The following is a 27,817-nucleotide window of genomic DNA, read 5'->3' as shown; positions in this document are numbered from 1 at the left end:
AAGGATTGACACTGACTCTAATTCTTATGGACTAGACCATAGCAACAAATGTGGGTAAAGCAATTATTCTCTAGGTTTATTAACATGACTGAAATAAATGCAAACAATACTAATTCCATTTCAGAGTCAGAGTTTAGTGCTGATCATCACTTTAGATCAATGGCCAGTAGTCTTCTGCACATCCAGGTCCCTGTTGGATTCAGAGGCCTCACACTGTGCTGTTGGTATGCTTATTACTCGATGAGGGGACTCTTCTCCTTCCAGGGACTTAAAGCTAGTGCTTACTTCTGCTTGAAAGCCTTTTGATGATGATGTTGATATTGTAGTGCTTGACATCTCACTGTCTTCTTCAAATAAAAATGAGTGGCAGTATCCTGAAAATTCCATACCATCCAGGCTGATTTTGTCCAGAAAGTCTTTCTTGTCAGAATCATCCTGGTTAATATCAGATCTGTCTTTCCTGATTGCTTTGTCTTCAGTGCAATCATTTATTGTTGAATAGCTGCTAACTGGGAGAGAGGAATCTTGGTGAGAGATTTCATCACCATATGTACACATTTTAACTGGCTTTGAGATGGGTATGTAGTCCACAAAAAGCACTCTTTTCTTAGGGATTTCAGCAGGAGTCATGTTCAAGGAGCCCAGTGCTTGGGATTTGGTTCCTGTAAGTCTATCACCTGACACTATTTCATGGTATTCGTCAGTTTTAAGATTCACCCCACATACTATAAATTCACATTTCTTATCCTTATGAATTGGTTGTGAAACATATTTTACAGTTTCTTTCATAACGGGTCTGTTAGCATTAGTGAAGCTTCCAGGAATTTTCTGCCCTGCTGGTGTCCCTGTATGAGAATACATGTCATTACAATACTTTTTCTCGCTGGATGAAAGCTCAGCCCTGAGGATTTGGAGTTTGCTGAATGAGGAGGGCTTCTTCTTCTTCTTTGTTGTTACTCTAGGAGTAAAATCTGGATTTTGAAGTATTGTGAAAGTTTCATTATAGTTGTTTTGTAGAATTGGGTTTAAGTGTCTAAATACCACACATGTGTCACAAGATATTTTATCTCCTTCCTGGTTGACATATTTATCCATTATAAGTTTTTTCAGATACACTTCATTGTTGCACAAGGCAGGCTGTGTTTCACTCGATTTCTAGAGAGAGAAGGTGAGGGAGGGATAGATGTAAGTATCGTTCAAGAAAACTGGGGTAAGAAGAAGGATATCAGAGTAATTATGGGATTACCTCAGAATCTCCCTGAAAAGCAGGAATAGGCCAGTGTCCAGGATAGGCAACAAGGGAGTGTCTTCTCCTTTATTGCATGGAAGGGGATTCAGTGGCATGTACTGAGGGGAAAGCTAGACATGTGAATGGTGATAAAATGCATTTACGGACAGTGGAAGATTCCTGATGGGTAAGAATCTTTTTAGTGGACAGAATATTTCAGTTTATAATGAATTCAGAAAAATATAGCATCAAATTGGAAATGATGTAAAGGTTAAGAGTGTTGGACCAATATGTACTGTGGAAGCTCACTGGGTGAGCTTGGGCTAGCCTCACTGTCTCACAGGGTTGTTGTAACGATAAAATGGAGGAAAGGAGAATGATGTAAGCCACTCTCGGTCTCCATTGAGAGGAAAGGAGTAGTATAGATCTTCTGTGGTTTTTTTAATTACTAAAAGCAACTAAGGGAATGTGTGTGGGGGGAGTCCTGACTTGGATTGGACTGTGGCACAGGGGAGAAGAATTTAATCTTCCCCAACCACTGCCATTTTCCTGATTTAAATAATTCTTCTCAGTGGTCTATTTGCCCTCCATAGCAAATAGCAGCCCTTGTTTTATTTATTTATTTATTATATTTATATACCGCCCTCCCCAAAGGCTCAGGGCGGTTTACATAGGAACAAGGAACAAAAGTAAGGGGAAGGGGTGACTCAGATTGGGAAAGTGGGATTGGGAGACAGGGTAATTTCCTTTCCCTGCACCTTGGCCCTAATTCAAACCCCTCGTAGTGAGTTAGTGTTTGTTTTTTAAAAAATGCAGCATTTTGAGTTTATGTTTCACCTTGGACATACTGAACTTCTAATACCCTACTGGCATGATGTATGTAGAATCGGGATAGTGGTCTGTAGCCTATTGCTCTACTCAATAAAGTTTTAAGCCTTCCTCCTGTCTAAAAATCTTCATGCAACTTAAATATTGATTTTGTCAGTTGGAGGAAGACTTCAGTTATGGATGGGAGAGAGGGAAGACACATGCCACCATTTTGTCATCAGAATCCTTCCCTCAAGCCATATGGCATTGTTTTATAAGCAGATGCAACAACTAAGTCAATGGTCAACAGTGTCCTTCCCAGTCAGTAGTCCCCTCTCCCTCTCCCAGCTTAATGGTTAACTGTGGTTGTCTTCTAATCTGGCGAGTCGGGTTTGATTCCTTGCTCTCCCACATGCAGCCAACTGGGTAACCTTGGGCTTGCCACAGCACTGATAAAGCTGTTCTGACCGAGCAGTAATATCAGGGCTCTCTCAGCCTCACCCACCTCACAGGATGTCTGTTGTGGGGAGAGGAAAGGGAAGGCGATTGTAAGCCTTTTTGAAACTCCTTCTGGTAGTGAAAAGTGGTATATAAGTACCAACTCTTCATCATCTTCTTCAGTTCTTTAATAAAAAATACATATTTGACATTTTGCTTTGAAAAAAAAAATAGAAGTCACAAGTATATCAGTTCAGGTGTGCCAAGGAAACCTTTGCTCTGGGCACCAGACAGCAGCAGAACTTTCCTGTATTAGCCCTGTTCTCTGGAACTGCCTTCCCTGGGAGATAACAGCAGACAACATTTTTCAGAGGGGACACAACACCTTTTTCACTTCGATAATTAGATGGAAAATTGTTTTTCTTTTCTGTTCCTTTGGATATTCTGTTTATGTATTCATTTAGAAAAATTATATGTTGCCATTTCAGGGATCTGCTTCTGTTTTGATTGTCTTGCTATTGCTGTTATTGGAAAGAATTGTTTCCTATTTATTTTTAAGTATATTTTTAGACAACTGTTTATTTAGGAGCCCTGACTGAAGGATGATCTTATCTATTAGGCACAGTACTTAAGGCCCACAATATTTATATGGGCCTACAAAACTGTTTTAATTTCTTTTAAAGTCAGAAGAAGAAATTAACTTTTAGGGTCATCTGAAGTTTTTAATTTTTCTCATGTGATTTAAATTAAATTTTAAGCCTCACAAGAATCTATACATACATAAGACTTTATTGTTTCCAGCCATAGGCCATTACAATGTGATCAGTTGATATAAAAATAGTAAAAGAATTAGAACAATGCATGCATTAGTCCATAGATAATAAAAGACAATAAGAATTCAGGTTTCTAGCTCTCTGGTGGCATAAATTTGGCTCGAATTTTCCTTGCTGCGAATGCAGATAGTGAAACATTATTACTAATTAGGGGGTTAGTATCCGATAATAAAAAGACTGTTTTGTCCAAAGTCGCAGGGAAGTTCTGGCCACTCAAACATCTCTCAATATATTTGGTTCTTGGCTCCAAGTATAGTGGACAATCCAAAACATAATGATAAAGGTCTTCAACAGCAGGTTGTCCATAAATACATAGGCGAAGGGCAAAAGGTACACCGGAAAAACGGCCTGAGAGTAGGGCTGATGGCATAACTTGAAAGCGTAAATGAGCAAATGCCATTCAAAGTTTTTGTACAGAAATGGTTACTAAATAGTCTGATCTGAGATGGACTGTTTTGAATAGTTTAAACAAAGGAGAAAAGTTAGATTTTATTATTGTTTGTCGATCCAGTATGACATCAGTATTAAAGATCCAATCTCTCAGATTAGACCCATCAACTTGTGCTCTTAATAAATCATCTGGGATGGAATACCGTGATTGTATTTTATCATAACTGGCAAGTTGGAAAGGATCAGTATTCAAGGTTAGTTTAAAACATTGCTTGAATATTAAATTGGAGTTGGTTCTTACATGCCACTATTCTCTAACCAAAGGAGTCTCAAGGCAGCTTACAGTCGCCTTCCCTTTCCTCTCCCCACATCAGACACCCCGTGAGGTGGGTGAGGCTGAGAGAGCCCTGATATCACTGCTCGGTCAGAACAGTTTTATCAGTGCCGTGGCAAGCCCAAGGTCACCCAGCTGGCTGCATGTGGGGGAGTGTGGAATCAAACCTGGCTTGCCAGATTAGAAGTCCACACTCCTAACCACTACACCAAACTGGCTCTCAAACCACTCCTATCAGTCTCTTGCTTGAAAACCCTATAGGGTTGCTGATATATATAAATAAATAAATGATATATGAAGAGAATTCCTATAGAGTACCACTAGAACCTCTCTCTTGTGGCATCACATGTCACTGGCATAATTTGTTCAGTGTCCTTTTGCCCATCTTAAAGACAATTGCTTCAGATATGATTTATATCATGTTCCCAAATCCTTCTTTCTGTAGCTTTATTAACTACAGTTGCTGACCCCAAACCACTGAGAAACTGTCAATTCCTATTGCTTTCGGTGTACGGTTCCTGAGTTGCCACAGGGCTCAGAGTAAATTATGCAGAAATGCATAGTGCAGTATTTCAATGACATTCCTATGAAAATGGCCACACCCTATGAGGTTAGATATATGCAGATTTAGAAAGTGTCAGAAGGCATATAGACACTGTGACCAGTATATCACTTCATGAGAAACAGAGATATTTGTGCAACTTGTTTCAAATGGAGAATGGAGCATTATATCAATAAAAACTTTTGCTAACATATAAAGAAAGTTGGGACTGGGAAGACAAAATATTACCATTGGAGTTGGTGGTTTAGCTTTTGATGAGTCTACTTGGATTATTTTAGCATTTGGTTTCTCAATTTCATCCTCCATGCTCAGGGGGATGAAGCTTTTCTTCTCTTTCAAAGCATTATCCTTGGAGTCAACAGTACTTATCTTAATCTCCTCTCCCTCAGGCATCAGAGTTTCTTCCAGAGGAATGTCTTTGCTTTAAAACAAATAAAAAGCAGGTGTCTGGCATTTAAATAAAGGATCATAATATCAATTGTCACCATATAATTTATTTTTATTTATTCCCCTAACCCCTTCTGTCAGTCCACTATATTGTCATTGAGCACTTCTATTCCAGGGTGTCCGGGATTGTCTGGTTGCTTGTGCAATTTGTTATGAAATTGCCCTTGCAACAGAGAGATCACACAGCCAAGAGTAATCTATTTTCTCTCCATTTTTTACCATGGTTTCCTCTTCATGCCTGTTGGGCATTGAAGCCCAGTCTGTGACCCTCAGGATCCCCCTGCTCTCTTAATATAGTTTTTCTGTTCACTTGTTTGAGATGGATGGGTAAAATTACATAGAAGTAAGATATCTTTTACAGGAACTTTTAAAAAATGTGCACTTTCAGATTCTTTGATCCCTTCCCCCCTCCCTAAAAGGTAGGTGGAGCTGTAATTTTGTTCTTTTAAAAAATGAGCTTGAGTCATGAAATAGCTTTACAACCTTTTGAAAAAATCCTCCTTATCTAAAAGACAGGCAAGTTAATTTAATGTTAATTTTTGCAGGGGACTAGGCCCTTGTCATCTCCAACACAAGGAAGTGTAACTGGCTAGTACTTTCTGATAAGAGTCAGCCCATGCCACTAACATCTTGTCTCGAAAACACGGGTGTTTTCCAGACTGCAGCAATCTTGCAGGTTTTCATCAGTGGTGTCGCAGTTCTGCTGATCACAGTATCGGTGCGATCAATACAGACTTACATATTTTCTTTGTTTTTTTCCCATCACAGTTCTACCTGTTCATATTGTGGATTAGTTTTCCTTTTGAATAAATACAGGCAATATTATTTCCACCGTTTGACTAATTACCTTGTATTTGGATCATATGGTAAAAAGTGTCCATTGATACTGAATCTAACTTTATTGTCTTTCTCCACCTGTTGAACATCCTGATTGCTGATCTCTTCCTTGCTGGTTTGGTCTGCTCTTTCACCTATGTATCAGAGACAGTATTCTATCAATACTGTCATGCTGCCATTATTAATGATATCATATTCATTTAATTTGTATTATTTATTTTCCCTAACCTTTCCCCATAGGAACTGTTGGCTGTCCATCACGTCTCCTGGCTGCTGTAGGTAAATGATGGTGAGAAGAGTCTGTGCGACCCAAAATTTTGCTTTCATCCTGGTTGTTGAGATGGGAATATTTGCACATGTCAATAAGATTCTACAAAGTTATATAAATGCTATGTGTAAAGAGGCAATGCCATTTCCAGAGCAATTATATGAAAATTATACAAAATACAACCAAATAAAAACTAGTATCATAAAACTTCTCACAAACTTCTTGTAGTTGGACTTACTTAGAGAGCTATGTGGATATAAAGGTTATATGACATATAAAATCAATAAACACAGAGCAAGATAGTGGGACTTAAAGCTTATATATATATATATATTCTCTTATAACAATTCTGGTAACAATTTTCCATGGCAGAATCAGGCTTTGAATCTGGGTTGGCCAGATCCTAGTCTGACACTAGCCATTACACCACACTGACTCTCAATGTATATGATGTTCAGTCAACACATTTCTGTCAAAATTTAAAGTAGTAAACATGAGATAATGCTGTCTGATGAGACTTGCCCAAATTTAGTTCACACTAAGACCATATGAGTAGATGTAAACTTTCATGGTATTTTAGAGCAGAGTTAAACCTTCCAAGGCCAATGATGTCTGTGGGCTTAGATGGGAGTAACTCTGTTCAGGACCCTACTGTTGATACTGTACAACCAGCTGAGACTGTGAACAGTTAGAGTCGGGTTAACTTAAAGATTATTTTGATATGAGGCAAGATTTTGAAAATATATAAATACTAGCCACAAAGCCCACTGCAGGCTGAAATTCAGCGGGCGCTAGCAGGCCAAAGGTTGTGTGTGGGGGATGCAGGTCCAGCGAGGCACCGAGTAGCTTCCTGGCCTGCAGCCATCTACCCCTCTGAAGGCAGCAGGGAGAGCACGTGCGGCCCTTGGGGCTGTCAGGGCTTGGCTAGTGGCAGTGCCTCCTCTCTGCTGCCACCTCCTTTCCACCACTGCTGTTGCCTCCCATGCACTGCCGCCAGTGGCTCCTGTCTGGCCTCTCCACCGCCTCCGCCTCCTCCTCTCTGGTGGTGCTGTCTGAGGCACTGAGGCACTGCAACCTCCTCTTGGCCCTCTGTGGCATGGGGACCCCATCGCCGGCATGGCCACTGGCTCCTCGTCGCCACCAGCTCCTCCTGTCGGCCACGGCTGGCCACGTGGAGCATCAGGGTGCTCCAAAGCTGGCTACACCCCGATTGGGCAGGTGTCCAGCCTCCATTTCCAGCATACAAGGAAGACCTACCATTGCTGTGTGCGGGTGGGCCCTCCAGGTGCCGGCCCAATCAGGATGTGGCCAACTGTGCTGGCCATGCCCTGATTGGCCCACAGAGTGTGTCTGGCCAGCCGGAAATGGAAGCTGGACACTCTCTGTGCCCAGACACGCTCCACTCACCAGGCTGTTTCCCAATTATGAAAGGGCTACTAATGGAACATTGGAATCAAAGAATTATTTCAACCAGATTGATGCTATTGCTGGCTATTTCAGTATGAGTAAAAAAGCCTGGACTGATCCAGTGTTCTCTCATTCTGTAACTGTTTTTATCAAAACAAGGATTGCTATTCTTATAGTCTCTGAACTTAGTCATGCCTGTAGGCATTGTATATAGAGGTGCATAAGAGGAAAATTGTTATAAAGATTCTTTAACATTTTCTTCTTGTACCAAACCTGAAGTGAATTTATAATTATTGTCAAGGTATACCTTTTGCCAGGAGTTTAATAATCAAGTACTGGGAAGCTAAACAGAAGATTATGTCTCATCTAGTACAAAGCTTTACAACTGACTGGCCCGATAAAAGTGATCCAGACCAGTCAGTTATCTCAAGCACCCTTTCTCTGCTCAGATCAATACTCCCCCATAATATAAAATGAAAAGTCAGGCAACCAATCACAGATTTTCCAGTGAAATGTATAGGGACTTCCGCTATAATCTTGGCACCTCATGTGATCAGATAATAGACCAGAGTATAATAATGTATGGATTTTCTTTGTCCAGAAAACAAACACAATGTGTAAGCTATAGAAGGAGATCATATTGTTTTATAGAAGTAAGAAATACTGGCAATGGAAGACTCACATATGAGATCCTTTCTGGTCTTTTTTGAACTTCTGCAGTGAAATGATGTGCTTTTAGCTTTTGGCTTAGATTCAAGATAACAAAGCCTCCATCTAAAGTCTGCAGCTTCCCTTAAAAAATACAAAACAGCAAAATAAGTAGGAATAATTCATTGCCCAGCAGTATTTTGAATAAGTAGATGGATTCCTTCAGTAAAATCCAATTTTTTGTCACATTAACAGTAATTTGCTGACCGAAAAAGGACACACAGACAATATATGGATTGAATTGCTTTAGGGTAATTCTTCTGATAGCAAATCTAAGTGAATTCCCTAATGAGTATACTTGTAAGAACAGCTATCCATTTTGGCTTGTCACCTACCTCACTTAAGGTAGCCTGTCAGGCATTGACTAGGTCCTGTGTTTTCTCCTGCCTCATGTAATAGGCTAATTTTGGTCACTAGATCGTAGCACTCTTTGGTGGGGTGCATAGTGGAATCACAGAATCATAGAGTTGGAAGGGGCCATACAGGCCATCTAGTCCAACCCCCTGCTCAACACAGGATCAGCCCAAAGCATCCTAAAGCATCCAAGAAAAGTGTGTATCCAACCTTTGCTTGAAGACTGCCAGTGAGGGGGAGCTCACCACCTCCTTAAGCAGCCTATTCCACTGCTGAACTACTCTGACTGTGAATTCTTTTTCCTGATGTCTAGCTTATATCGTTGTACTTGTAGTTTAAACCCATTACTGCGCGTCTTTTCCTCTGCAGCCAACAGAAACAGCATCCTGCCCTTCTCCAAGTGACAACCTTTCAAATACTTGGAAGAGACTGCTTTGGGCTGTAAAGGTTAGCACCAAAACCTTGAGCCTGAACCAGTCTGTAATCTGGTGCCAGTGCAACTGAAAGAGCGCAGGCTGAATATGTGTTCTTCATTGGATCACAGTAAAGACTAGAGCTGTTACATTCTGGACCAGTTGAAGTTTCCAAAGCAGCTTCAAGGGCAACCCTGAATAAAGTGAGTTTGTCTAGTCTAGTCTGAAGGTGACCATTGCATGGATCACAGTGTCTAGGTCAGATGTCGCCTGGTAGGGTGCAAGTTGTTGTATCAGGCAGAGGTGGTAGAATGCCTAGCAAGCAACATTGTCAATATGGGCCTCCATGAATAGGCAAATATCCAGAATCACACCCAGGCTCTTAACTGCAATCAAATATGTCAGTTTGACTCTGTAAAGAGCTGGCAGTTGCATTGCCTCCTCTGTGGCATGCCAACCCAGCCAGAGGATTTCCATCTTAGCTGGATTCAACTTCAGCTGACTCCACTTGAGTTAATCTACCAAAGCCTTCAGGCACCTGGCTAAGGAGTCTGGAGTTGTGAATAGATGGCTGTCCATCAACAAGAATAGCTGTGTGTGATCAGCGTACTGGTAACAACCCAATCTGAAACTCTGGGCAAGGGGATGCATATATATGTTAAATATCATTCGGGGGAGAATAGCTCCATGCAGGACTCGATATATCAAAGCCTGCGATTGAAAGGTTCTTTCCTCTAGTATAACCATCTGTCCCCAACTTTGGAGAAAGAATTGGAGTTATTTAAGAGCTACATCCTGGATCCCCACATTGGCTAGGCATTGGGCTAACAGCCAATGATTTACAATGTTGACCAATACTGTGGGGCTTTCCGCACCGGGATCTTTGTAGCAAATTGGTTGCTGAATGAAAAATCGCCATTTAGAATAGTGGAATTCGTCATTATGCATACCTGCCTTTGTAGTGGAATCCAGTTACGTTTTGTAGCGTTTCCCACAGGCTTCCGGTCTCGGCAAAAATCGCTAGAAAGGAAGCGCTATTGCCAAGCTCATCCCGCCCCTGGCCGTCAAGCAGCCAATGGGCAGCCGTTAGCATGCTCCCAAACAGCCCCTTTCCCTTTAAGAAAGTTAAAAAAAAAACACACACCCATTGCAACGAATCTGTGTTGATTCGTTGCAACGGAGAGACCCATCCAGCTGCCGGTGTGTTTCAGCTGTCGTTTGATCGTTGCCACGCTTCCTCCGAGTGAAAAAAAAATTCCCCCCCCCTCACGGGCCCGATTTTCGGCCGAAAAAAGTGTAAAAAATAAAGGGGAAATACATCAGCAAACGGGCTTCTCTGTTGTTTGTGTCCAAAGTGTTGTTTGTGCTTAGTGACTCTGGGGAGGGACTGAAGCCGGGGAAGCCTCTAAACAGAAAGAGGCTCACTGGTGCGTTTATCCCCGCTCGCTCTGAGAAAAAAAAATGGCGATCGCTTCGCCGGAAGATCAGAGGAGAGAGCCAGGGGGAGGGACTTTGTAGAAACCGCAACAATGTTAACGCACAGGTCTTTTTCGCTAGTGTTGCAGATTGGTTGCAGGAGTGTAGCGCTTTCCGGAGGGTGAATCCACTTTTGGGGATTTCCCTGAAAGCGCTACAAGGAAGCGCTTTTTGCGGATCGGTTTCAGGTGTGTGGCAGATTGTCAACGACGTTGTGCATAACGGCAAATCAATAGCGTTTTCAATTGGCAACCATTGTGCGATTTTGAAGGCGTGCGAAAAGCCCCTGTCAGATCTAAGAAGCTTCTTTCTAACACACATGTAATGCACTCTCTATGCAGAATGACAATAGCTGAGAGTGGTGGGCCTATACATTATATATCTTAGAAGGTGGGCTCCAAAAAGAAACACTATAGAAGTATTTGTCGGGTCTACACCAAACAGATTTTCCTTGATTACCCAGCTAAACTTCAGAATAGGTTTTAGATAGGAGTGCATTGCATAATAATATTGACCACTGAGAAAGACCCATGAGGGTCAAAACACGTTTGTTCTGTTCTAGGGTTGGGCGCTTCGGCGTCTGAAGCAGCCAGTGCCATGTTGCAAGAGGGGAGGGGAGGGGAGGGGAGGTGTGGGCGTCGACACGCCGGTCAGCACACACACGTAGGCACAGAGCTCTGCGCTTGCATGTGTGTGCCAGTCAGCACATCGACGCCCACGCCTCCCCCCCACACACACACTGGCTGCTACGGGTGCAAGTGGCCGCTTCAGACACCGAAGCAGCCAACCCTAGTCTGTTCATGTACAGTTAGATCTGTACAGTTTCTACTTTGTTCCTAACAATATATTGGTACACTTTAATAAACATTCGGTATCATTTTTATATTGTTTTATATTGTTTTATAACTCAACTTAGGGAAGGGGTGGCCACTTCTGGGGGCTTGAGGCAGGGGAGTTTCTGAGAAACCTGCCATGCGGAGGCCCCGTTTCTGCTGTGTTTTATCTGAAGCTGCATCAGCAACAGGAAACCTGCGTGGAAGACACTGTGTTCTAAATAAAATTTTTTTGAAGCTTTCTTTGGGCTCAGCTCACCCCATGCAGAGAAGTAAGCTTTTGGGGCGGGCAGTCTGCCAAGTTGATAGCAACCTATGTAATATATATATATATAAAGAACACACAGCCACATAATAGTTTGTGTGCTTTTGGGTTCACTGGAACCCTTTACAAGGTTAGAAGTTATACATGTTTTAAATGTATTATAAAGGCAAGGAAAATACCATGGGACATGGGACACGCAGCAATAGTTTGAATTTGTTAATGCTCATGGAGTTTTATTGTTCTATTACCTCTTTCCCAAAAACAGCTGGGAAAAGAGGGAGATCTGATTGATTCACTTAGGAGTACAGATATTTTGTCTGTAAGTAACAAACAGTGCCCCTAGAGTAATAGATGGAAAATAAATTTAAGGTGCACATTATCCATTTCCTAATACTTTCCTCACATGTTATTGTGTGGCAATTCAGCCACATCTAAGGGCAGATTGTGCTGCACATGCTACATGTGATACCCTCAATATGTGCGGTCACCATGTTGTGTGACTAGAGCAACATGTACTCGAGCATCATGTACACATGACTAGAGCATCATGTACACATGATTAAAAAACCTGGAATTTTATTTTGTTTGCATGTATCACAGCTAGTAAATGTGTTTCCCTGTTCTCATGTAATGATGAATGGTATATCAGGAACCCCCCTTCAAGGATCGCTGCCTTGTTGTGGCAAGGGGGCTTGCGTAGTTCAGTGAAGCTATGAGCTATGCCGTGCAGGGCCACCCAAGACGGACAGGTCATAGCTGAGAGCTCTGACAAAAGGTGATCCACTGGAGAAGGAAATGGCAAACCACTCCAGTATCTTTGCCATGAAAACTCTATGGACAGTTCCAATAGGCATAACGATATGACGCTGGAAGATGAGCCCCTCAGGTCGGAAGGTGTCCAATATGCTACTGGGGATGAGCAGACGGCTAGTACGAGTAGCGCCAGAATGAATGAAGCGGCTGGGCCAAAGCCGAAAGGACGCTCAGTTGTGGAAGTAACTGGTGGCGAAAAGACAGTCCGATGCTGTAAAGATTTTTATTCCATAGGAACCTGGAACGTCAGATCCATGAATCAAGGCAAGCTGGACGTGGTTAAACAAGAAATGAGAAGACTGAACATCGACATTTTAGGAATCAGTGAACTAAAATGGACAGGAATGGGTGAATTTAATTCAGATGACCATCAGGTATACTACTGTGGACAAGAATCTCGCAGAAGAAATGGAGTAGCCTTCATAATCAATAAGAGAGTAGGAAAAGCAGTCTTGGGATACAATCCCCAAAATGACAGAATGATCTCAGTTCGAATCCAAGGCAAACCATTCAACATCACAGTGATCCAGGTCTACGCCCCAACCACTGCTGCTGAAGAGGATGAAGTTGATCAGTTCTATGAAGCCCTACAACACCTTCTAGAAGCAACGCCCAAAAATGATGTGCTTATCATCATGGGGGATTGGAATGCTAAAGTAGGAAGCCAAAAGATAACCGGGATAACAGGCAAGTTTGGCCTTGGAGTACAAAATGAAGCAGGGCACAGGCTGGTAGAATTTTGTCAAGAGAATACAATGGTCATAGCAAACACTCTTTTCCAGCAACCCAAGAGACGACTCTACACATGGACATCACCAGACGGTCAACACAGAAATCAGATTGACTATGTGCTCTGCAGCCAAAGATGGAAAAGTTCTATCCAGTCAATAAAAACAAGACCAGGAGCTGATTGTGGTTCAGATCATGAGCTTCTTGTTGCAAAATTTAGGCTTAAATTGAAGAAAGTAGGGAAAAGCACTAGGCCACTCAGGTATGAACTAAATCATATCCCTGACAAATACACAGTGGAGGTGACAAATAGATTTAAGGAATTAGATCTGATAGACAGAGTGCCTGAAGAACTATGGACGGAGGTTCGCAACATTGTACAAGAGGTAGCAACTAAAACCATCCCAAAGAAAAAGAAATGCAAGAAATCAAAATGGCTGTCTGAGGAAGCTTTACAAATAGCTAAGGAGAGAAGGGAAGTGAAAGGCAAGGGAGAAAGAGAAAGATACACCCAATTGAATGCAGAATTCCAGAGAAAAGCTAGAAGAGATAAGAATGCCTTCTTAAATGAACAGTGCAAACAAATAGAAGAAAACAATAGAATGGGGAGGACCAGAGATCTTTTCAAGAAAATTGGAGATATGAAGAGAACGTTTCATGCAAAGATGGGTATGATAAGGGACCAAAATGGTAGGGACCTCACAGAAGCAGAAGAGATCAAACAAAGGTGGCAAAATTATACAGAAGAACTATACAAGAGCGAGCTTAACATCCCTGATGACCACAATGGGGTAGTTACTGACCTGGAGCCAGACATCCTGGAATGTGAAGTCAAATGGGCCTTAGGAAGTCTGAGCAACAATAAAGCTAGTGGTAGTGACAGCATTCCAGTTGAACTATTCAAAATCTTAAAGGACGATGCAGTAAAAGTGCTACACTCAATATGCCAGCAAATTTGGAAAACTCAACAATGGCCACAGGATTGGAAAAGGTCAGTTTACATTCCAATCCCAAAGAAGGGCAATGCCAAAGAATGTTCAAACTACCGCACCATCGCACTAATTTCTCATGCTAGCAAAGTTATGCTCAAAATCCTACAAGCTAGGCTCCAGCAATACGTGGACCGAGAACTTCCAGAAGTACAGGCAGGATTTCGAAGAGGCAGAGGAACTAGAGATCAAATTGCCAACATACGCTGGATCATGGAGAAAGCTAGGGAGTACCAGAAGAACGTCTACTTCTGCTTCATTGACTATGCTAAAGCCTTTGATTGTGTGGAGCACAACAAATTGTGGCAAGTTCTTAAAGAGATGGGAATACCAGAACATCTTATTTGTCTCTTGAGAAATTTATATGCAGGTCAAGAAGCAACAGTGAGAACTGAACATGGAATCACTGACTGGTTCAAAATTGAGAAAGGAGTTCGGCAAGGCTGTATACTGTCGCCTTGCCTATTTAACTTGTATGCAGAGCACATCATGAGAAATGCGGGATTAGAGGAGTCACAAATTGGGATCAAGATTGCAGGGAGAAATATCAACAACCTCAGATATGCAGATGATACCACTCTAATGGCAGAAAGTGAAGAGGAACTAAAGAGCCTGTTGATGCGGGTGAAGGAGGAGAGTGCCAAAGTTGGCTTGAAACTCAACATCAAGAAAACAAAGATCATGGCATCCGGCCCTCTCAATTCCTGGCAAATAGAAGGGGAAGAAATGGAGATAGTGACAGATTTTATTTTCCTGGGCTCCAAGATCACTGCAGATGGGGACTGCAGCAAAGAAATTAAAAGACGCTTGCTCCTGGGGAGGAAAGCTATGGCAAATCTAGACAGCATCCTAAAAAGCAGAGACATCACCCTGCCAACAAAAGTGCGTTTAGTCAAGGCTATGGTCTTCCCAGTTGCAATGTATGGCTGCGAAAGTTGGACCATAAGGAAGGCCGAGCGTCAAAGAATTGAGGCTTTTGAACTCTGGTGCTGGAGAAGACTCTTGCGAGTCCCTTGGACTGCAAGGCGAACAAACCAGTCAGTCCTAGAGGAGATCAGCCCTGACTGCTCTTTAGAAGGCCAGATCCTGAAGATGAAACTCAAATATTTTGGCCACCTCATGAGAAGGAAGGACTCCCTGGAGAAGAGCCTAATGCTGGGAGAGATCGAGGGCAAAAGAAGAAGGGGACGACAGAGAATGAGGTGGATGGATGGAGTCACTGAAGCAGTAGGTGCAAACTTAAATGGACTCCGGGGAATGGTAGAGGACAGGAAGGCCTGGAGGATCATTGTCCATGGGGTCGCGATGGGTCGGACACGACTTCGCACATAACAACAACAATATCAGGAAGGCTGTAGGTAGTAATTTCTTAGTACATGAGGTTGAAACACCAATATCCTAAAAACTTAACTAACAGATGGAGTTTGCTTTGCATGCGTGTGCTTCCCCCTCCCCATCATTATGGCATAATCCTATTTGTGCCTACAAAGAAATACATATTTTATTTAGGTAACTTCCATGTAAATATGCATATGATAATTTTTTAGTGCACCACCAAGGGCCATAATTTTTTTAAATAGCTAAAGACCAGAACAACCCCGGCTGGACTCTAGATTTGTGGCCCAAGCTCTGGCTCACATGGTATCTCATGAGAGATAGAACAAATGGTAATATTTTGAAAATGTTTGGAACTTTCCCCCTGCAAACAAAGTTGGAAAGGAAGATGAAAGCAATGTTGTATTAAAGGGTAACAGGGGACAAAGAAAATAAAATCTGTGTTTTATGGAAGAGATAATTATAAAATAATCTTGCCCTTGTCTGGATAATTTCTAGAGTCTAATCCTTTTTACAGAATTTGCCTGCACTTTTTCAGATTTTCTTCTGGAGTCCTGAGGACTAGAAAGTTGCACTTTAAAAAGTGGATGCTGGTATTTTTATGCTAATTAAATGTGATGAAATCAGACCCTAAAATTAGTTGCATAATTTTGGACAAGCAAATGTCTAGATCCTCTGCTTAAAACTGATTAAATACAAATAAATGAAACAAAATAATTTAAATAAGAGTAACTAGTTTTTGATATCCCTTCTTCGATGCACACCTTAAATGTGAGGAGGTTTATGTGTGTCAGACGTCTACCATATGGAGGACTCACCCAGGTGTTATGCCACATTGCCCCCTGTTGTTGTTGGGTTCTTTTTTGCCAGGGACCGGCTCTCCCAATCTTTTCTGATGACTGTACACAGAGCCCTTGCCCTGCTCACCTTCCCATTTGTCCTGAGGATTTGTGTACACACAGGTTAGCCGAGGGACAGGACATAAAAAATTCCCGCTATTTGTTTTCCTCATCAATTATTGTAATGTGGCAAAAACTCCCCCATTCTTTTTCCAGCACCATTTTGTATCATATGAGCCAAGTCCAAAATAAAATTTTAAAATTCCCACAATTGCCTTGTAATGCAAAATAGATACAACACAAAAGTAGGCTGTTCTGCCCATGCCGACTGTCCCTGATCTCACTAAAACCAAGAAAAAATAGAAAGAAGGAAAGGTGCCAACCAAATGTGGCAGCAGGTAGAGGGGTTGCTATTTTGCTACTTTGGAATTGCATTGTAACATGATTGGGCATGATTTTTTTTTTTAAAAAGGGTAGATGATAGAAGTGTTGCTAGGGGGATGGGGGAGCAATGCCCAACTGGAAATAGCCTGAATTTTCCCTCTTGCACATGGCCCAGCCCCATGATACATAGTGTTCAAACCTGGAACAAAACAGGGGATAGATATTGCACTCCCTTACCATTTCATGCCAGGCTGCAGGCTGGAGATTTAGTTGTGGCAGGTTGCCCCATCTCTTCCGGCACCCACAGGGGGGAGCATTAGGCATGATGTGCCTCATCCACCCCCAATTTGTGCTTCTGCACAGGAGCTGGGGCAGTGAAGTTCCCAGTGCGTAAACGATCCCTTGCTGAGGGCCAACTGAGGGTCTGAGTTGGGCCAGGACTGGAATCGCCCCCAACCAGGCTTGATTCTGTGTGAAAGTGGGATTTAGACCTATGTGCAAACAAAGGCTGATCACAGCCTAATCCATCAAGTGGAAGACATCTCAGAGAAGCTCAGAGCAATACGCTAATGAGTTTAGACTCTGTCAAGAGGCTAAACTCCCAGCAGAGTCAGTCAAGGTGGAATGGTCATAGTCAAGACATCAGACTAAGATTCATGTACCCCCTTCAGGGGTCAGTGGCCCCATCAGAAGAAAATAGGCTATTCCAATGGTGATGGGGCAGAGGAATCCTTGAAGGGTAGATACTGAGCAGCAGCAGCAGTAGCAGAAGGGGGATCTGGCAGAAGATCTTTCATATATGATGTCAGTATAACTTTAGCTAACCCTGGTTAATACCAAGCAGAAGGTGGCAATGGCAAGCCACTTCTACTAAACACATTCCTTGAAAACCCTTTGATTAACATAATCAAAAGTAAAATGGTAGGGCATTTAGAACATCACTAATTCTTAGAGTCGTCATTGGTTAGAAGTGACTTCATAGCATTTAACACACACACCTTTCTTATCACTTCGTTTAACTTTCAAGTTGTTTGGAGCACTAGATGGCCTCAGAACCAGTTTCTTCCTAGGTATGTGTGCTGCAGACACAGATTTAGGCCTAAATATCAAAACATAAACAATTGTCAAATGAAATAGCAATCAAAGATACAGCCTAATATAATCTTTATACCACTCCGCGGGAGCGGTATAAATAAAGCAGTAAGGGGTGTGGGGGAGGGCTCAGTCCAGGATGGGGGGACAACGATGGGCCCCTTCCCCACAGACTGACCTGGCCACCCCCCAAGCTGCGCCACCTTCAGCCGACAGCTGCCATTACTCGGCTGCCCACCGCCAAGGCAGGTAGGTGCCCACCCTTCTCAACCCAGCCCCCTTCCCCACTTGCCATAGAACCCCATACTCCGCCGCCGCCCCGTCCCCAAACACCCAGCCACCCACCTTTCTCAACCCCCATCTTTTCGCCCCCCTCGCCACTCAACCCAGTGCTCCACTGCCGCTGCTCCACCCCAAAACACCCAGCCACCCAGCCACCCTTCTCAACCCCCAACTCTTCCCCCTGCCCCCCATCATGACTCCCTCCCCAAATGCCCAGCAGACCCTTGCCTTCTGCCCTGTCCCCTTTCATGGCACCTTCCTTCCAGCATTCAATTTCTCATACCTTCCTTCCTCCCTCAATTTCTCTCTCTCTGCCTTTCTCTCTTTGCCTCTTTCTCTCCCTCCCACTTGCTCTCTTTCTGCCTTCCTGCCTTTCTTTCTTCCTTCCTTCCTTTCTTCCTTCCTTCTATCCATCCATCCACCCACCCCGCTAGCGCCTGCTGTATTTTTTGTACAGTGGGCTTAATTCCTAGTTTACTGATAAAACAGCTGGAAAAAAAGGCTAATATGATTTGTCAACTTTCAGGGCAGATTCTGCTTAGCACTTTTGTGGAAGTGGATTTTTTAAAAAATGTGTTTGGATCTGTGCCTCATCTACAAAGGTAACTAATAACTGAATGCTATCAAATACTATTACTATGTAGCTCTATTTTTCTGGAAGGACTAAGGACCAAGCCAAGTCCAAAAGTCCCAACAATAATTTTGTATGTGCAAAGACTCTTTTTAAAAATTCTAGAGAAATTAAAATTGCTGACCCTTATCTATGGCATGTTCTGACCTGGATGGCCCAGCTTAGACAGGTCTCATCATATCTCAGAAGCAAGCAGTGTCAGCTCGGGAGTATTTGGATGGGAGACCACCAAGTTATACCAAGTTCACTACACAGAAGCAAGGAATGCAAATCACCTCTGAACATCTCTTGCCTTGAAATCCTATGTAGTTATAACCATAGAGAGCCAGTTTGGTATATTGCTTAGGAACGTCGACTTCTAATCTGGCAAGCCGGGTTTAATTCTCCGCTCCCCCACATGCAACCAGATGGCTGACCTTGGACTCTCCACAGCACTGATAAAGCTGTTCTGACCAAGCAGTAATATCAGGGCTCTCTCATCCTCACCTACCTCACAGGGGGTCTGTTGTGGGGAGATTGTAAGCCATTTGGATACTTCTTTTGGTAGAGAAAAAGCATCATGTAAGAACCAACTCTTCTTCTAAAGCTGGATGGGGCCATGCAGGCCATCTGGGGTGTTTGCTACTCCTCCCAATTTGATATCTGCGAATTCTACTCCCTCATCAGAAGTTGATAAGTTGCCATCAGTTTCTGTAAAGTGTTTTTTTAGTTTTGAAACAGTAGACAAAGAAATAGAAAATAAGAAGAAATAAGTTGCCCTAAGTTGATAACACTTTCTACCACTTCCATCTACAGCTTGGGGAAGGAAGACAGCATGGTGCAGCCCAATCTTTCCAGGCCTCTGAAGCCGAGCAGAATCAATTCTTAGATGAAAGACCCCCCAATGAAGACTCTGGAAGGCAATGGCAGATCACCCTTGCTTCTCACTTGCCTTAAAAGCTCCTTGCTGGGATCATCATAAATTGGTTGCAATTTGATGACTGTCATATACATAATTACATCATGAAATGATACCATTTGATGCTTCTAACTATATAAACTAGTAATCCTTAAGATCTGCGATAGTTTTCTTATAAAATAACCAAAGACTTGGAAAAAAGACTTTTAAAGAGACTCAAAGGCTGCATTGCTACATGATATTTATAAAACAGGATCAAGCAAGCATTTGCACAAGTGGATGCAGCCATGCAACTTGTTTTGACATCTTGGCTGTGAATGTGTTTTTATTTTATCGGCGAGTGGCAATCTTTACTCACAGAATCTAGAATTTTAGACTTCAGTTCCAAAAATACTTTCCTGTAAAGGACTCCTATTGAAAGAAATTGGGCTTGCTTCTGAGCAGACCTGCCTAGGATTGCTCCTTTAGTTACCAACATATGTCTTTATTGTACTCTGCTACAGCCTCACATTTGTTTCTATCTGACAGACATTGTGACTTGAGTGTATAAAACAGTGACACATGTAAGAATTTTTTTTCACATGAAGAGCAGCAAAATAAATTAATTCACTGCCATTCAACACCAGCATTAACATAGCAGTTTAACCTTTAAAACCCTAAATTCTATATAAAGGAATATATTTAGGGCCTTTTTGCACGGGGATCTTTGTTGCAAATTGGTCACTGAATGAAAAATCGCCATTTAAAATAGTGGAATTCGTCGTTATGCATACCTGCCTTTGTAGTGGAATCAGTTGCGTTTTTTAGCGTTTCCCACAGGCTTCCGGTCTCGGCAGAAATCGCTAGAAAGGAAGCGCTATTGCCAAGCTCGTCCCGCCCCTGGCCGTCAAGCAGCCAATGGGCAGCCGTTAGCATGCTCCCAAACAGCCCCTTTCCCTTTAAGGAAGGTTTAAAAAAAAAAAAAAAAAACAGACCCATTGTAACGAATCTGGGTAGATTCGTTGCAACGGAGAGACCCATCCAGCTGCCTGGGGTGTTTGAGCTGTCGTTTGATCATTTGATCGTTAACATGCTGCCTCCGAGTGAAAAAAACAATCCCCCCCCTCTCACGGGCCCGATTTTCGGCTGAATGGAATGTGTGAAATGTGTGTGCTTAGTGACTGAAGGGGAGGGACTGAAGCCGGGAAGCCTCTGTTTGAGCTGTCATTTGATCGTGGCCACGCTGCCTCCGAGTGGAAAAAAAAATCCCCCCCTCCCCCCCCTCACGGGCGCGATTTTCAGCCAAAACAGTGTGAAAAATAAAGGGAAAATACATCAGCAAACGGGCTTCTGCGGGCTTCTTGTGCTTAGTGACTGTAAACAACTCTGAGGAGGGACTGCAGCCTGGGAAGCCTCACTGGCTAAACGGAAGCTCGCCGGTGCATTGATCTCCACTCGCTCGGGGAAAAAAAAATGGCGATCGCTTCGCCGGAAGTTTGGAGGACAGGCTCAGGAGGAGGGACTCTGAAGAAACCGCAACAATGTTAACGCACAGGTCTTTATCGCTATTGTTGCAGATTGGTTGCAGGAGTGTATCGCTTTCCGGAGGGTGAATCCACTTTTTGGGATTCCCCTGAAAGCGCTACAACGAAGCGCTTTTTGCGGGTCGGTTTCAGGAGTGTTGCAGATTGTCTACGACGTCGTGGGTTATTCCAAATTAGTAGCGTTTTCAATTAGCAACCATTGTGCTATTTTGAAGCCGTGCGAAATGGCCCTTAGACTGTGACGCATGTATGTAGATTTATAAAAAGCTTTTAAAAATGTGACAGGATTGCTTGTTTTCAGTCTATGTATTTAATGTTTAACCAGTCTAAAAAAATTTAAACAAAGAGGTAAGGTGGGAATCTGATTATTTATGTAAAACATAAGAAAGAAATGTTATGAAAACATTCCAATGAATTCTTGTGCCCATTCCATACAGGGCCATTTTTTCAACATGTTATAACTCCCATCCCCCATGCTATTGTCAATCAGAAGACGTTTTATTGTTTTACAGGGGAAAATATACAAGAAATACTAGTCATGAATAAAGAGGTAGTCCCACCTTTCTTGATAATAGGTTGAAATGTGACTAGATTCACTAAAACGCTCAGTAGAAGCTAAAAAGCTTGATTTTCCAGCAGGAGACAATTCATAATCCAGTTTAAGTTCAACCAACAGCGGACTCTTTACAAATGGACTTAATTGTACTTTCCCAAGAGTTGGACTCTGTTTAAAAAAAGACAGAACTTTCATTGGTGTATGTTTCAGTTCTCAGTTTTCTCAATTCCAGAGCTTTACAGGATTAGTTTCCTGGGGAAGAGTAAACATTATTGATTTCAGTCTATTTGCAATTATACAGGATGAATAGGTAACAAGCAGGTAAGTGTCACCAATCCCAAAGCAACACCTGCCCTCCCAGAAAAACTGCAGCATTCCCAGAGCAGCAGAAGAGCAACTCCCTCTGTCTCTCCCTATGTTCTTTTCAAATCTGCTTCCTCATGCCCAACAGAACAGGTGCCTTCACAGAAAATAAATACTGCCAGGCCAGCACAATTTTTAATACATTGTTTAAAAAGCTTTGTTTTCCAAAATCTAACATAACACATTTGTAATACTGATTACAGGAAGAAATAGAAATTATAAGAACTCGTAAAACACATAAAGAAACACCTTCTCTTTTATCATTCCAAAAATTATAAACCATATCTAAATAAAAATTATTTCTCTGGCTCCTTTGCTAATGTAGTAAGTGATTGTTTTATTTTTTGTTGATGTGGAAACATCTATAGCCATGGCCTGGGGGGAACTGTGACAGAAATATGCAGGGAAGGGATGTTGTGTTCTCCCATCCCACCCGCAAGGAGCAGAGCAGGAGCCACCCAGCAGATCAAGGAGGAGGATTTTGGCCTTGGCTGCTGCCAAGCCTGTCTGAAGTCTCCTTCTCTCGCCCATCATGGTTATGGGTCTGGAAGGCAGCTGTTGCCACAGACCAACCTTGACCCAGCCCGCAGACCCCAAGCCCCATGAAGAGGACAAAGAGGAGGAGAGAAGGAAGCCCAGCCACCTGGCTCGCCTCAGTGGCAGCTGCTCCCTCCTCTTGCTGGCCTGGGTGTGCATGAAGCTGACCCATTGTCCTGGGCCTCGCTGGGATCACTGTATCGCATCTGCTCCAGCCTCTCACAGGCAGCCCCGAGGCTCCAGGCTACTATCAGGAGGTCTCCAAGGAGACCACAACAATGACAGCCGCAGTAAAGAGCCTCATCCAAGAGATATTTCCTGGGAGAGCCTGGCTCAGATCAGGTCATCTTCACTGTAGTCATCTATGTCACAGCCACAGTCTCCTCAGATGTCTCCCAGAAGCAGCCCGGAAACTGGGGCCTGCCTGGGAAAGCCTGGAACAGATGCAGCACAATGCAGTGACCCCAAAATGGTCCAGGAGTATGTGCCAGCTTCATGCATACCCAGGCCTGCAAGAGGCAGGAGAGGCCACTGCTGAGGCAAGCCGGGTGGGCCAGGCTTTCTCCTCTTTGTCCTTCCTGTAGGGCTCGTCTGCGGGCTGGGTGAGGTCAGCCTGGAGTGTCAGCTGCCTTCCAGCCCCATAGCCAATGGCCTTGTAGCCTGCAGCCATTGACAGGTGTAGGGGAGGAAGAAACCTGGGGGGGAGGAAAGGAGGAACAATTGGAAGAAAAGAAGTCTCTTTTGTGTACCTGTACTCTTTTTTTCTCTTGGTATTGCATTTTTAATCTTAAAAACATTTCTCAATTTTAAAAAATTAAAACAAAACGTGCATAGTGATATATATTGACTGTGAAATGGTACTGCCTGTTCCAGATGTTATGGAAAGGTTGCCAGCCTGGAGCAAAATAATGTTTGTTTAGTGTCCCCTCGTTGCATTAGTTCTGTCAAAACTGCCAATTCACTATTTGCCATATTTTTATTATCCATTTTTAAATATTTAATGAACTTGAACATTTTGGTTTATTAGCTATAGTCATTATTTTGTATGTTCCATGTACTACTTGTAGTCAATGTTATCCTGATCACAGTATTAAATGTCTCACTTTGCTATTAGAATATGAACGTTTATTTATGTAGTTAAGTTGCTTTATAATTAATTAGGTAATAACTTTCCTGCTCTTCTTTACAAATAGTGTGTCATGCCTCAGCAAGACTTTGGATGTGAAATTTTGGATCCATGACTGACAGTCCTTTATTTGCCTTTGGGGTCATATACTTACTTCCACCTTTTCATATTTAGCCAGCTTTTTCATTGTATACTTCTTCAATACATCAAGCTTTACCAGTAGTCTCTGTGTCATAATTATTATTCATTCCCTATGATAAAATCAAGATGCATTTGTTTGAAGAAAATAGGGAGGATTAATAGCAAGAATCAATCTGATGCAGTGAGGATTAAAAAGTGGTATTTTCTATGATACATCCTGATTCCCCAAACCACCCAGATATTTAATTACACAAAAATGAGTTCATATGGGCACTGATACTGCAAACCTTGAAAGGTATGTCTTGGTTCAAACTTTGGATTAACACTCTGTGATTGAACCTGCAGAATCCTTGGGGATAAAGCTGCTTTATACTGAGTAGACCATCAGCCTTCAACATCAGTATTGTCTACTCAGATTAGCAGCAGCTCTCCAGGAACCCTTTTGCATTCCCTGTTACCTGATCCATTTAATGGGAGATGCCAGGGACTGAACCTGGGACTTTTTGCAGGCCAAGCAAATGCTCTACCACTGACCTGTGGCCTGCTCAGGCCCATAATTTGGGGGGGGGGTGGAAGGGGTATTGTGATGATGAGCACATCATTATTTATTTACTTTATTATGAATGAGATATAATGTAGTGAAAGGTTTCTACAAGGGATCATTCTACAAAGAAGGCTAAATAATAATCCCTTTTGTTTAAAACCAATTTTTTTTTAATGGATGGCCCCTATGATTCAGAACACCATCTTCCAGTAATCATCCCTCAAAAAAAATCACCAAACCCTGCTCTGGTTTGTCCCCATGTAATTTGCTACAGGAAGATTCAAGGATAGCTACAGACACTCAGGCAAATGTGTTGTCAACCTCCAAGGGGGGTCTGGAGATCTCCCTGAATTACATGTGATCACCAGACTAGAGGGATGACTTTCCCTGGAGAGAATAGCTACTTCAGAGGATAGACTCTTTGGGATTATACCTGATTAATGTCCCTCCCCCACTGTCCCTCCCCCAAATCTCCAGGAATTTCCCAACAATGACCATTTATGCACTGGAAGTTTCATGCCGAACTGCAGGCTGGAGTAGCAGGTTTGCCCACCTCTTCCTGCACCCACATGGGGGAGCATTTGGCTTGATGCACCTCATCCGCCCTTGATTTGTGCTCCTGCACGGGAGCTGAGGCAGTGAAGTTCCCAGTGCATAATCGGTCAAGGAGTTGGCACCCTAGCATTCGCTTGAGGCTGACCGACTCGGAACATCTGCCACCCCCCTACCAGACACCCTTCCATGACTGAACAATTTGATCTTCCCAGTGTTGTTGTTATTCATGTTGTGTTGTAATTGTTACTCATAGATAGTGTTCTATTGAAAACTGTATAATGTTATAGATTGTTATAATGTTCCATGTAAATTTATGCAATGTTCCATGTAAACTGCCCAGAGCCTTGGAACCTGTGAAACTGGCAAGGGCTGAATCTGCACTTACTTTGTTTATTCCATTGTGGATCCTGCTGAATCCAGATCGATTTGAACTCGGGTCTTCCTCCCCCCCCCTTGAAACAGAAACAGAAAATTTCTGTACATGCTTAGGGAGGCTCAGTGCAGAAGGAGAGGGGGGAGGGGGAGCCAAGTGCAGCAGGACCCTCTTTCTTTCTTTTCTTTTCTTGAATGGGGGGGGGGAGAGCATTGGAAACAGCAGAGGAGGGAAGAAAAAACCACAAGGCAAATCTCTACTGACAAAAGTGAGGGCTTCTGCAGCTTCTGCTGAGAGAAAATTAGGGCTTCCCCTTTAAGAAAAACTTATAGCCTTAGCCAATCAGGGCTTCTCTACCACGGAGCTTCTGCAACAAATCTGAAGCAGCCAGAGATCTGCTTGCTTTCTCATTCTTTCCCAACCCAATTCTTCAAATATCCAGGGTCACTCTGGATCAATCATGCTTGTTGCAGAGGGAAAATTTTAATTGGACAAAATCAAAATGGAAATCACTCCGTGCAGACTCCACTAAGGTAGTGCTGTTGTGGAGGCCATGCAACCTGAATGCATGTACAGTTCTAGGAACTTGTGCAATTTCGGAGTGAATTTGTAAAATGATCAGTTCCTTGTTTTTCTAAAGCATGCATTTGATAATACTGATCATTTTAAAGTGAATTTGTAAAATATTAAATACATTTATATACTTTACAGAATCCCACAATAAATTCTACAGAGGGGCTTAGGGGAAATTAAATATTACAGAACTAGCATGGGATGACAGGAAAGCACTAGAGAAGAACTTTTGTAATAAAGTAAAAATCTAGGCTCCTACACCAGATGGATTTACAACAGAACATGTGCTGGCTGGGCAGGTCAGGTGTCCCCTGATGTAGACTTCTTGGATTGTTTTGACTCTGCTAATTGGAACACTACTTTCAGTGCAGCCCATGGCTGCAGGAACTCTAGTTCCAGTTCAGACACTGTTCAGCAGCTGCTCCAGTTCAAGGTCACTCCCCTGAACCTGCACTGGCGGCTGTGGCACCAGAACACCTGAGCTGCCCGGCCAGCATAGGCAAAGTGCTCATCACTTTGCAAATGGTGCAAGCTTCCAACACATTTGTCGTAAGTGCTGCAGTTCACAGATTTATGAGAAAGTGATTTGAGGAGTAATATGTGATATGGGGAGACATTTCCACTGAATCCAGATATTTTTCTTTTAAAATGATCTATCTTAAATTAATGCACATTTCTATTTGACCTCCATTTGTCCACAGGATGGGGTGGGGGCATAGTTCTGTCAGAATTACTGGTCCCCAGACAATTGAGATCAGTTGGAGGAAATGGCCTTCCCTCACCAATTTCCATCCTCCCCACACACACTGCTCCCCTGAATCAGGAGGAACTTCTCAAGCAATAATGCCAGTGCTAATTTTACCACAAAATGAGATAATGGAAAAATAATAATTAAAAATTCAAATTCAAAATAATGTCACTTCCAAAGAGTCCTGTCCTTGTATTTTCTTTATTCAGATGGTACTGACCTATTACTTCCTGTGATATACTGCATGCAGTTGTCCACCTGTTCCCAGAATCAATGTCTCAGGAAAAAGTAGGTTGTTGCTATTTGAGTTTCAAACCTAGAGGAAAAATAAAATTGGGTTCTCTTTCATCATCTGTGGAAACATCATGCCAGCTCCTTATATATGGAAAGAAATGGGGAGTGGCTAACAAACTGCTAACCTCCAAGTGGACCCTGGCATTCTCCCAGAATTACAAATTATCTCCAGAGAACAAAGATAATTTCTCCTGAAGGAAATGGCAGCTTCAGAGAATGTGCTGAGCTCCCTCCCTTTCCCACCCTCGGGGGGGGGGGGATTCAGGAATTTCTCAAGACAGAGTTGGCAATCCTATCTGAGTAATTCATTCCCAGGCAAAACCAACACATTTTCATGAATGCCTCCCCCCCCCAAAAAAAAAACCCATTCAACCATTGAAAGCTAACCAACCTATTGAAGAAGAAAAGAAAACTTAGCAGCAATCCAGAGAACAATGTGTGTGACAGGTTGGGTATGGTATCTTTAGCAATAATACCTCTGAGTTACCTGAAGTCCACTCTCTGAAGAGGCCCTGTAGAACCTCTCTGTTCTCATTGTGTCATCACTGTTGACTAGAACCATGACAACCATACTAGTTTCAGCCACATGTATTTCTCCATGGTAACAAATGTCACATAATTAGGAATAAAGGAGGGTAGAGTTTTTAAGGAAAGAAGAAAGTTGGAGTGACACTGGTGTACAGCAACCATTTATGGGCAGCTCACAAAGTAGAAATATTTCTCTTTAGTAGTACTGTTACTAAGATGCCAGCATTTTCCATGAAATAAATGTGTAACTGTGTTCGTCAATGAATAATCTTCCATGACTTTGACCATTTCTGCACAGAGGGGTAAAACGCAAGTGGCTTCCTGCTTACAAATGCAGGATGGTAAATCTTGCATTTGCAGCTCT

The 27,817-nt window shown here is 42.7% G+C and overlaps 1 protein-coding gene across 4 annotated transcripts; it reads right to left on the bottom strand.

Moving 5' to 3' along the window:
* Positions 1–57: 57 nt before the first annotated feature.
* On the bottom strand, positions 58–27,467 carry C4H1orf141 (chromosome 4 C1orf141 homolog). 4 transcript variants are annotated; one of them, XM_077333405.1, is made up of 10 exons: positions 27,402–27,467; positions 26,852–26,947; positions 23,852–23,948; positions 21,676–21,923; positions 17,688–17,788; positions 8,234–8,343; positions 6,105–6,204; positions 5,887–6,010; positions 4,821–5,013; positions 58–1,155 (listed from the first exon to the last, which is right to left on the bottom strand). In XM_077333405.1, exons 4-10 carry the CDS (start codon positions 21,864–21,866, stop codon positions 157–159), a joined length of 1,818 nt encoding a protein of 605 aa, XP_077189520.1. In that variant the 5' UTR covers positions 21,867–21,923; positions 23,852–23,948; positions 26,852–26,947; positions 27,402–27,467; the 3' UTR covers positions 58–156. The 4 variants fall into 4 exon arrangements, with proteins under 4 accessions (XP_077189520.1, XP_077189516.1, XP_077189518.1 ...); XM_077333401.1 differs by having other exon boundaries at positions 21,676–21,839; XM_077333403.1 differs by having other exon boundaries at positions 21,676–21,839; positions 27,413–27,459.
* Between the last annotated feature and the right edge of the window lie 350 nt (positions 27,468–27,817).

The sequence above is a fragment of the Paroedura picta genome, chromosome 4 (genome assembly GCF_049243985.1).
Source record: "Paroedura picta isolate Pp20150507F chromosome 4, Ppicta_v3.0, whole genome shotgun sequence".
Classification (NCBI taxonomy): Eukaryota; Metazoa; Chordata; class Lepidosauria; order Squamata; family Gekkonidae; genus Paroedura; species Paroedura picta.
The sequence above is the reverse complement of the archived record's forward strand: the minus strand, read 5'-3'. Positions and strand labels throughout refer to the sequence as shown.

What these genes read in the sequence shown, in the direction of transcription:
- C4H1orf141 (XM_077333401.1), bottom strand. Translation starts at nt 23,932, where the DNA reads ATGACACAGAGACTACTGGTAAAGCTTGATGTATTGAAGAAGTATACA. An exon ending in GACCAGAAAGGATCTCATAT is followed by an intron (nt 6,205 to 8,233) that starts GTGAGTCTTCCA and finishes CTCAACAACCAG; the next exon opens with GATGAAAGCAAAATTTTGGG. An exon ending in AACAGTTCCTATGGGGAAAG is followed by an intron (nt 6,011 to 6,104) that starts GTTAGGGAAAAT and finishes TCTGATACATAG; the next exon opens with GTGAAAGAGCAGACCAAACC.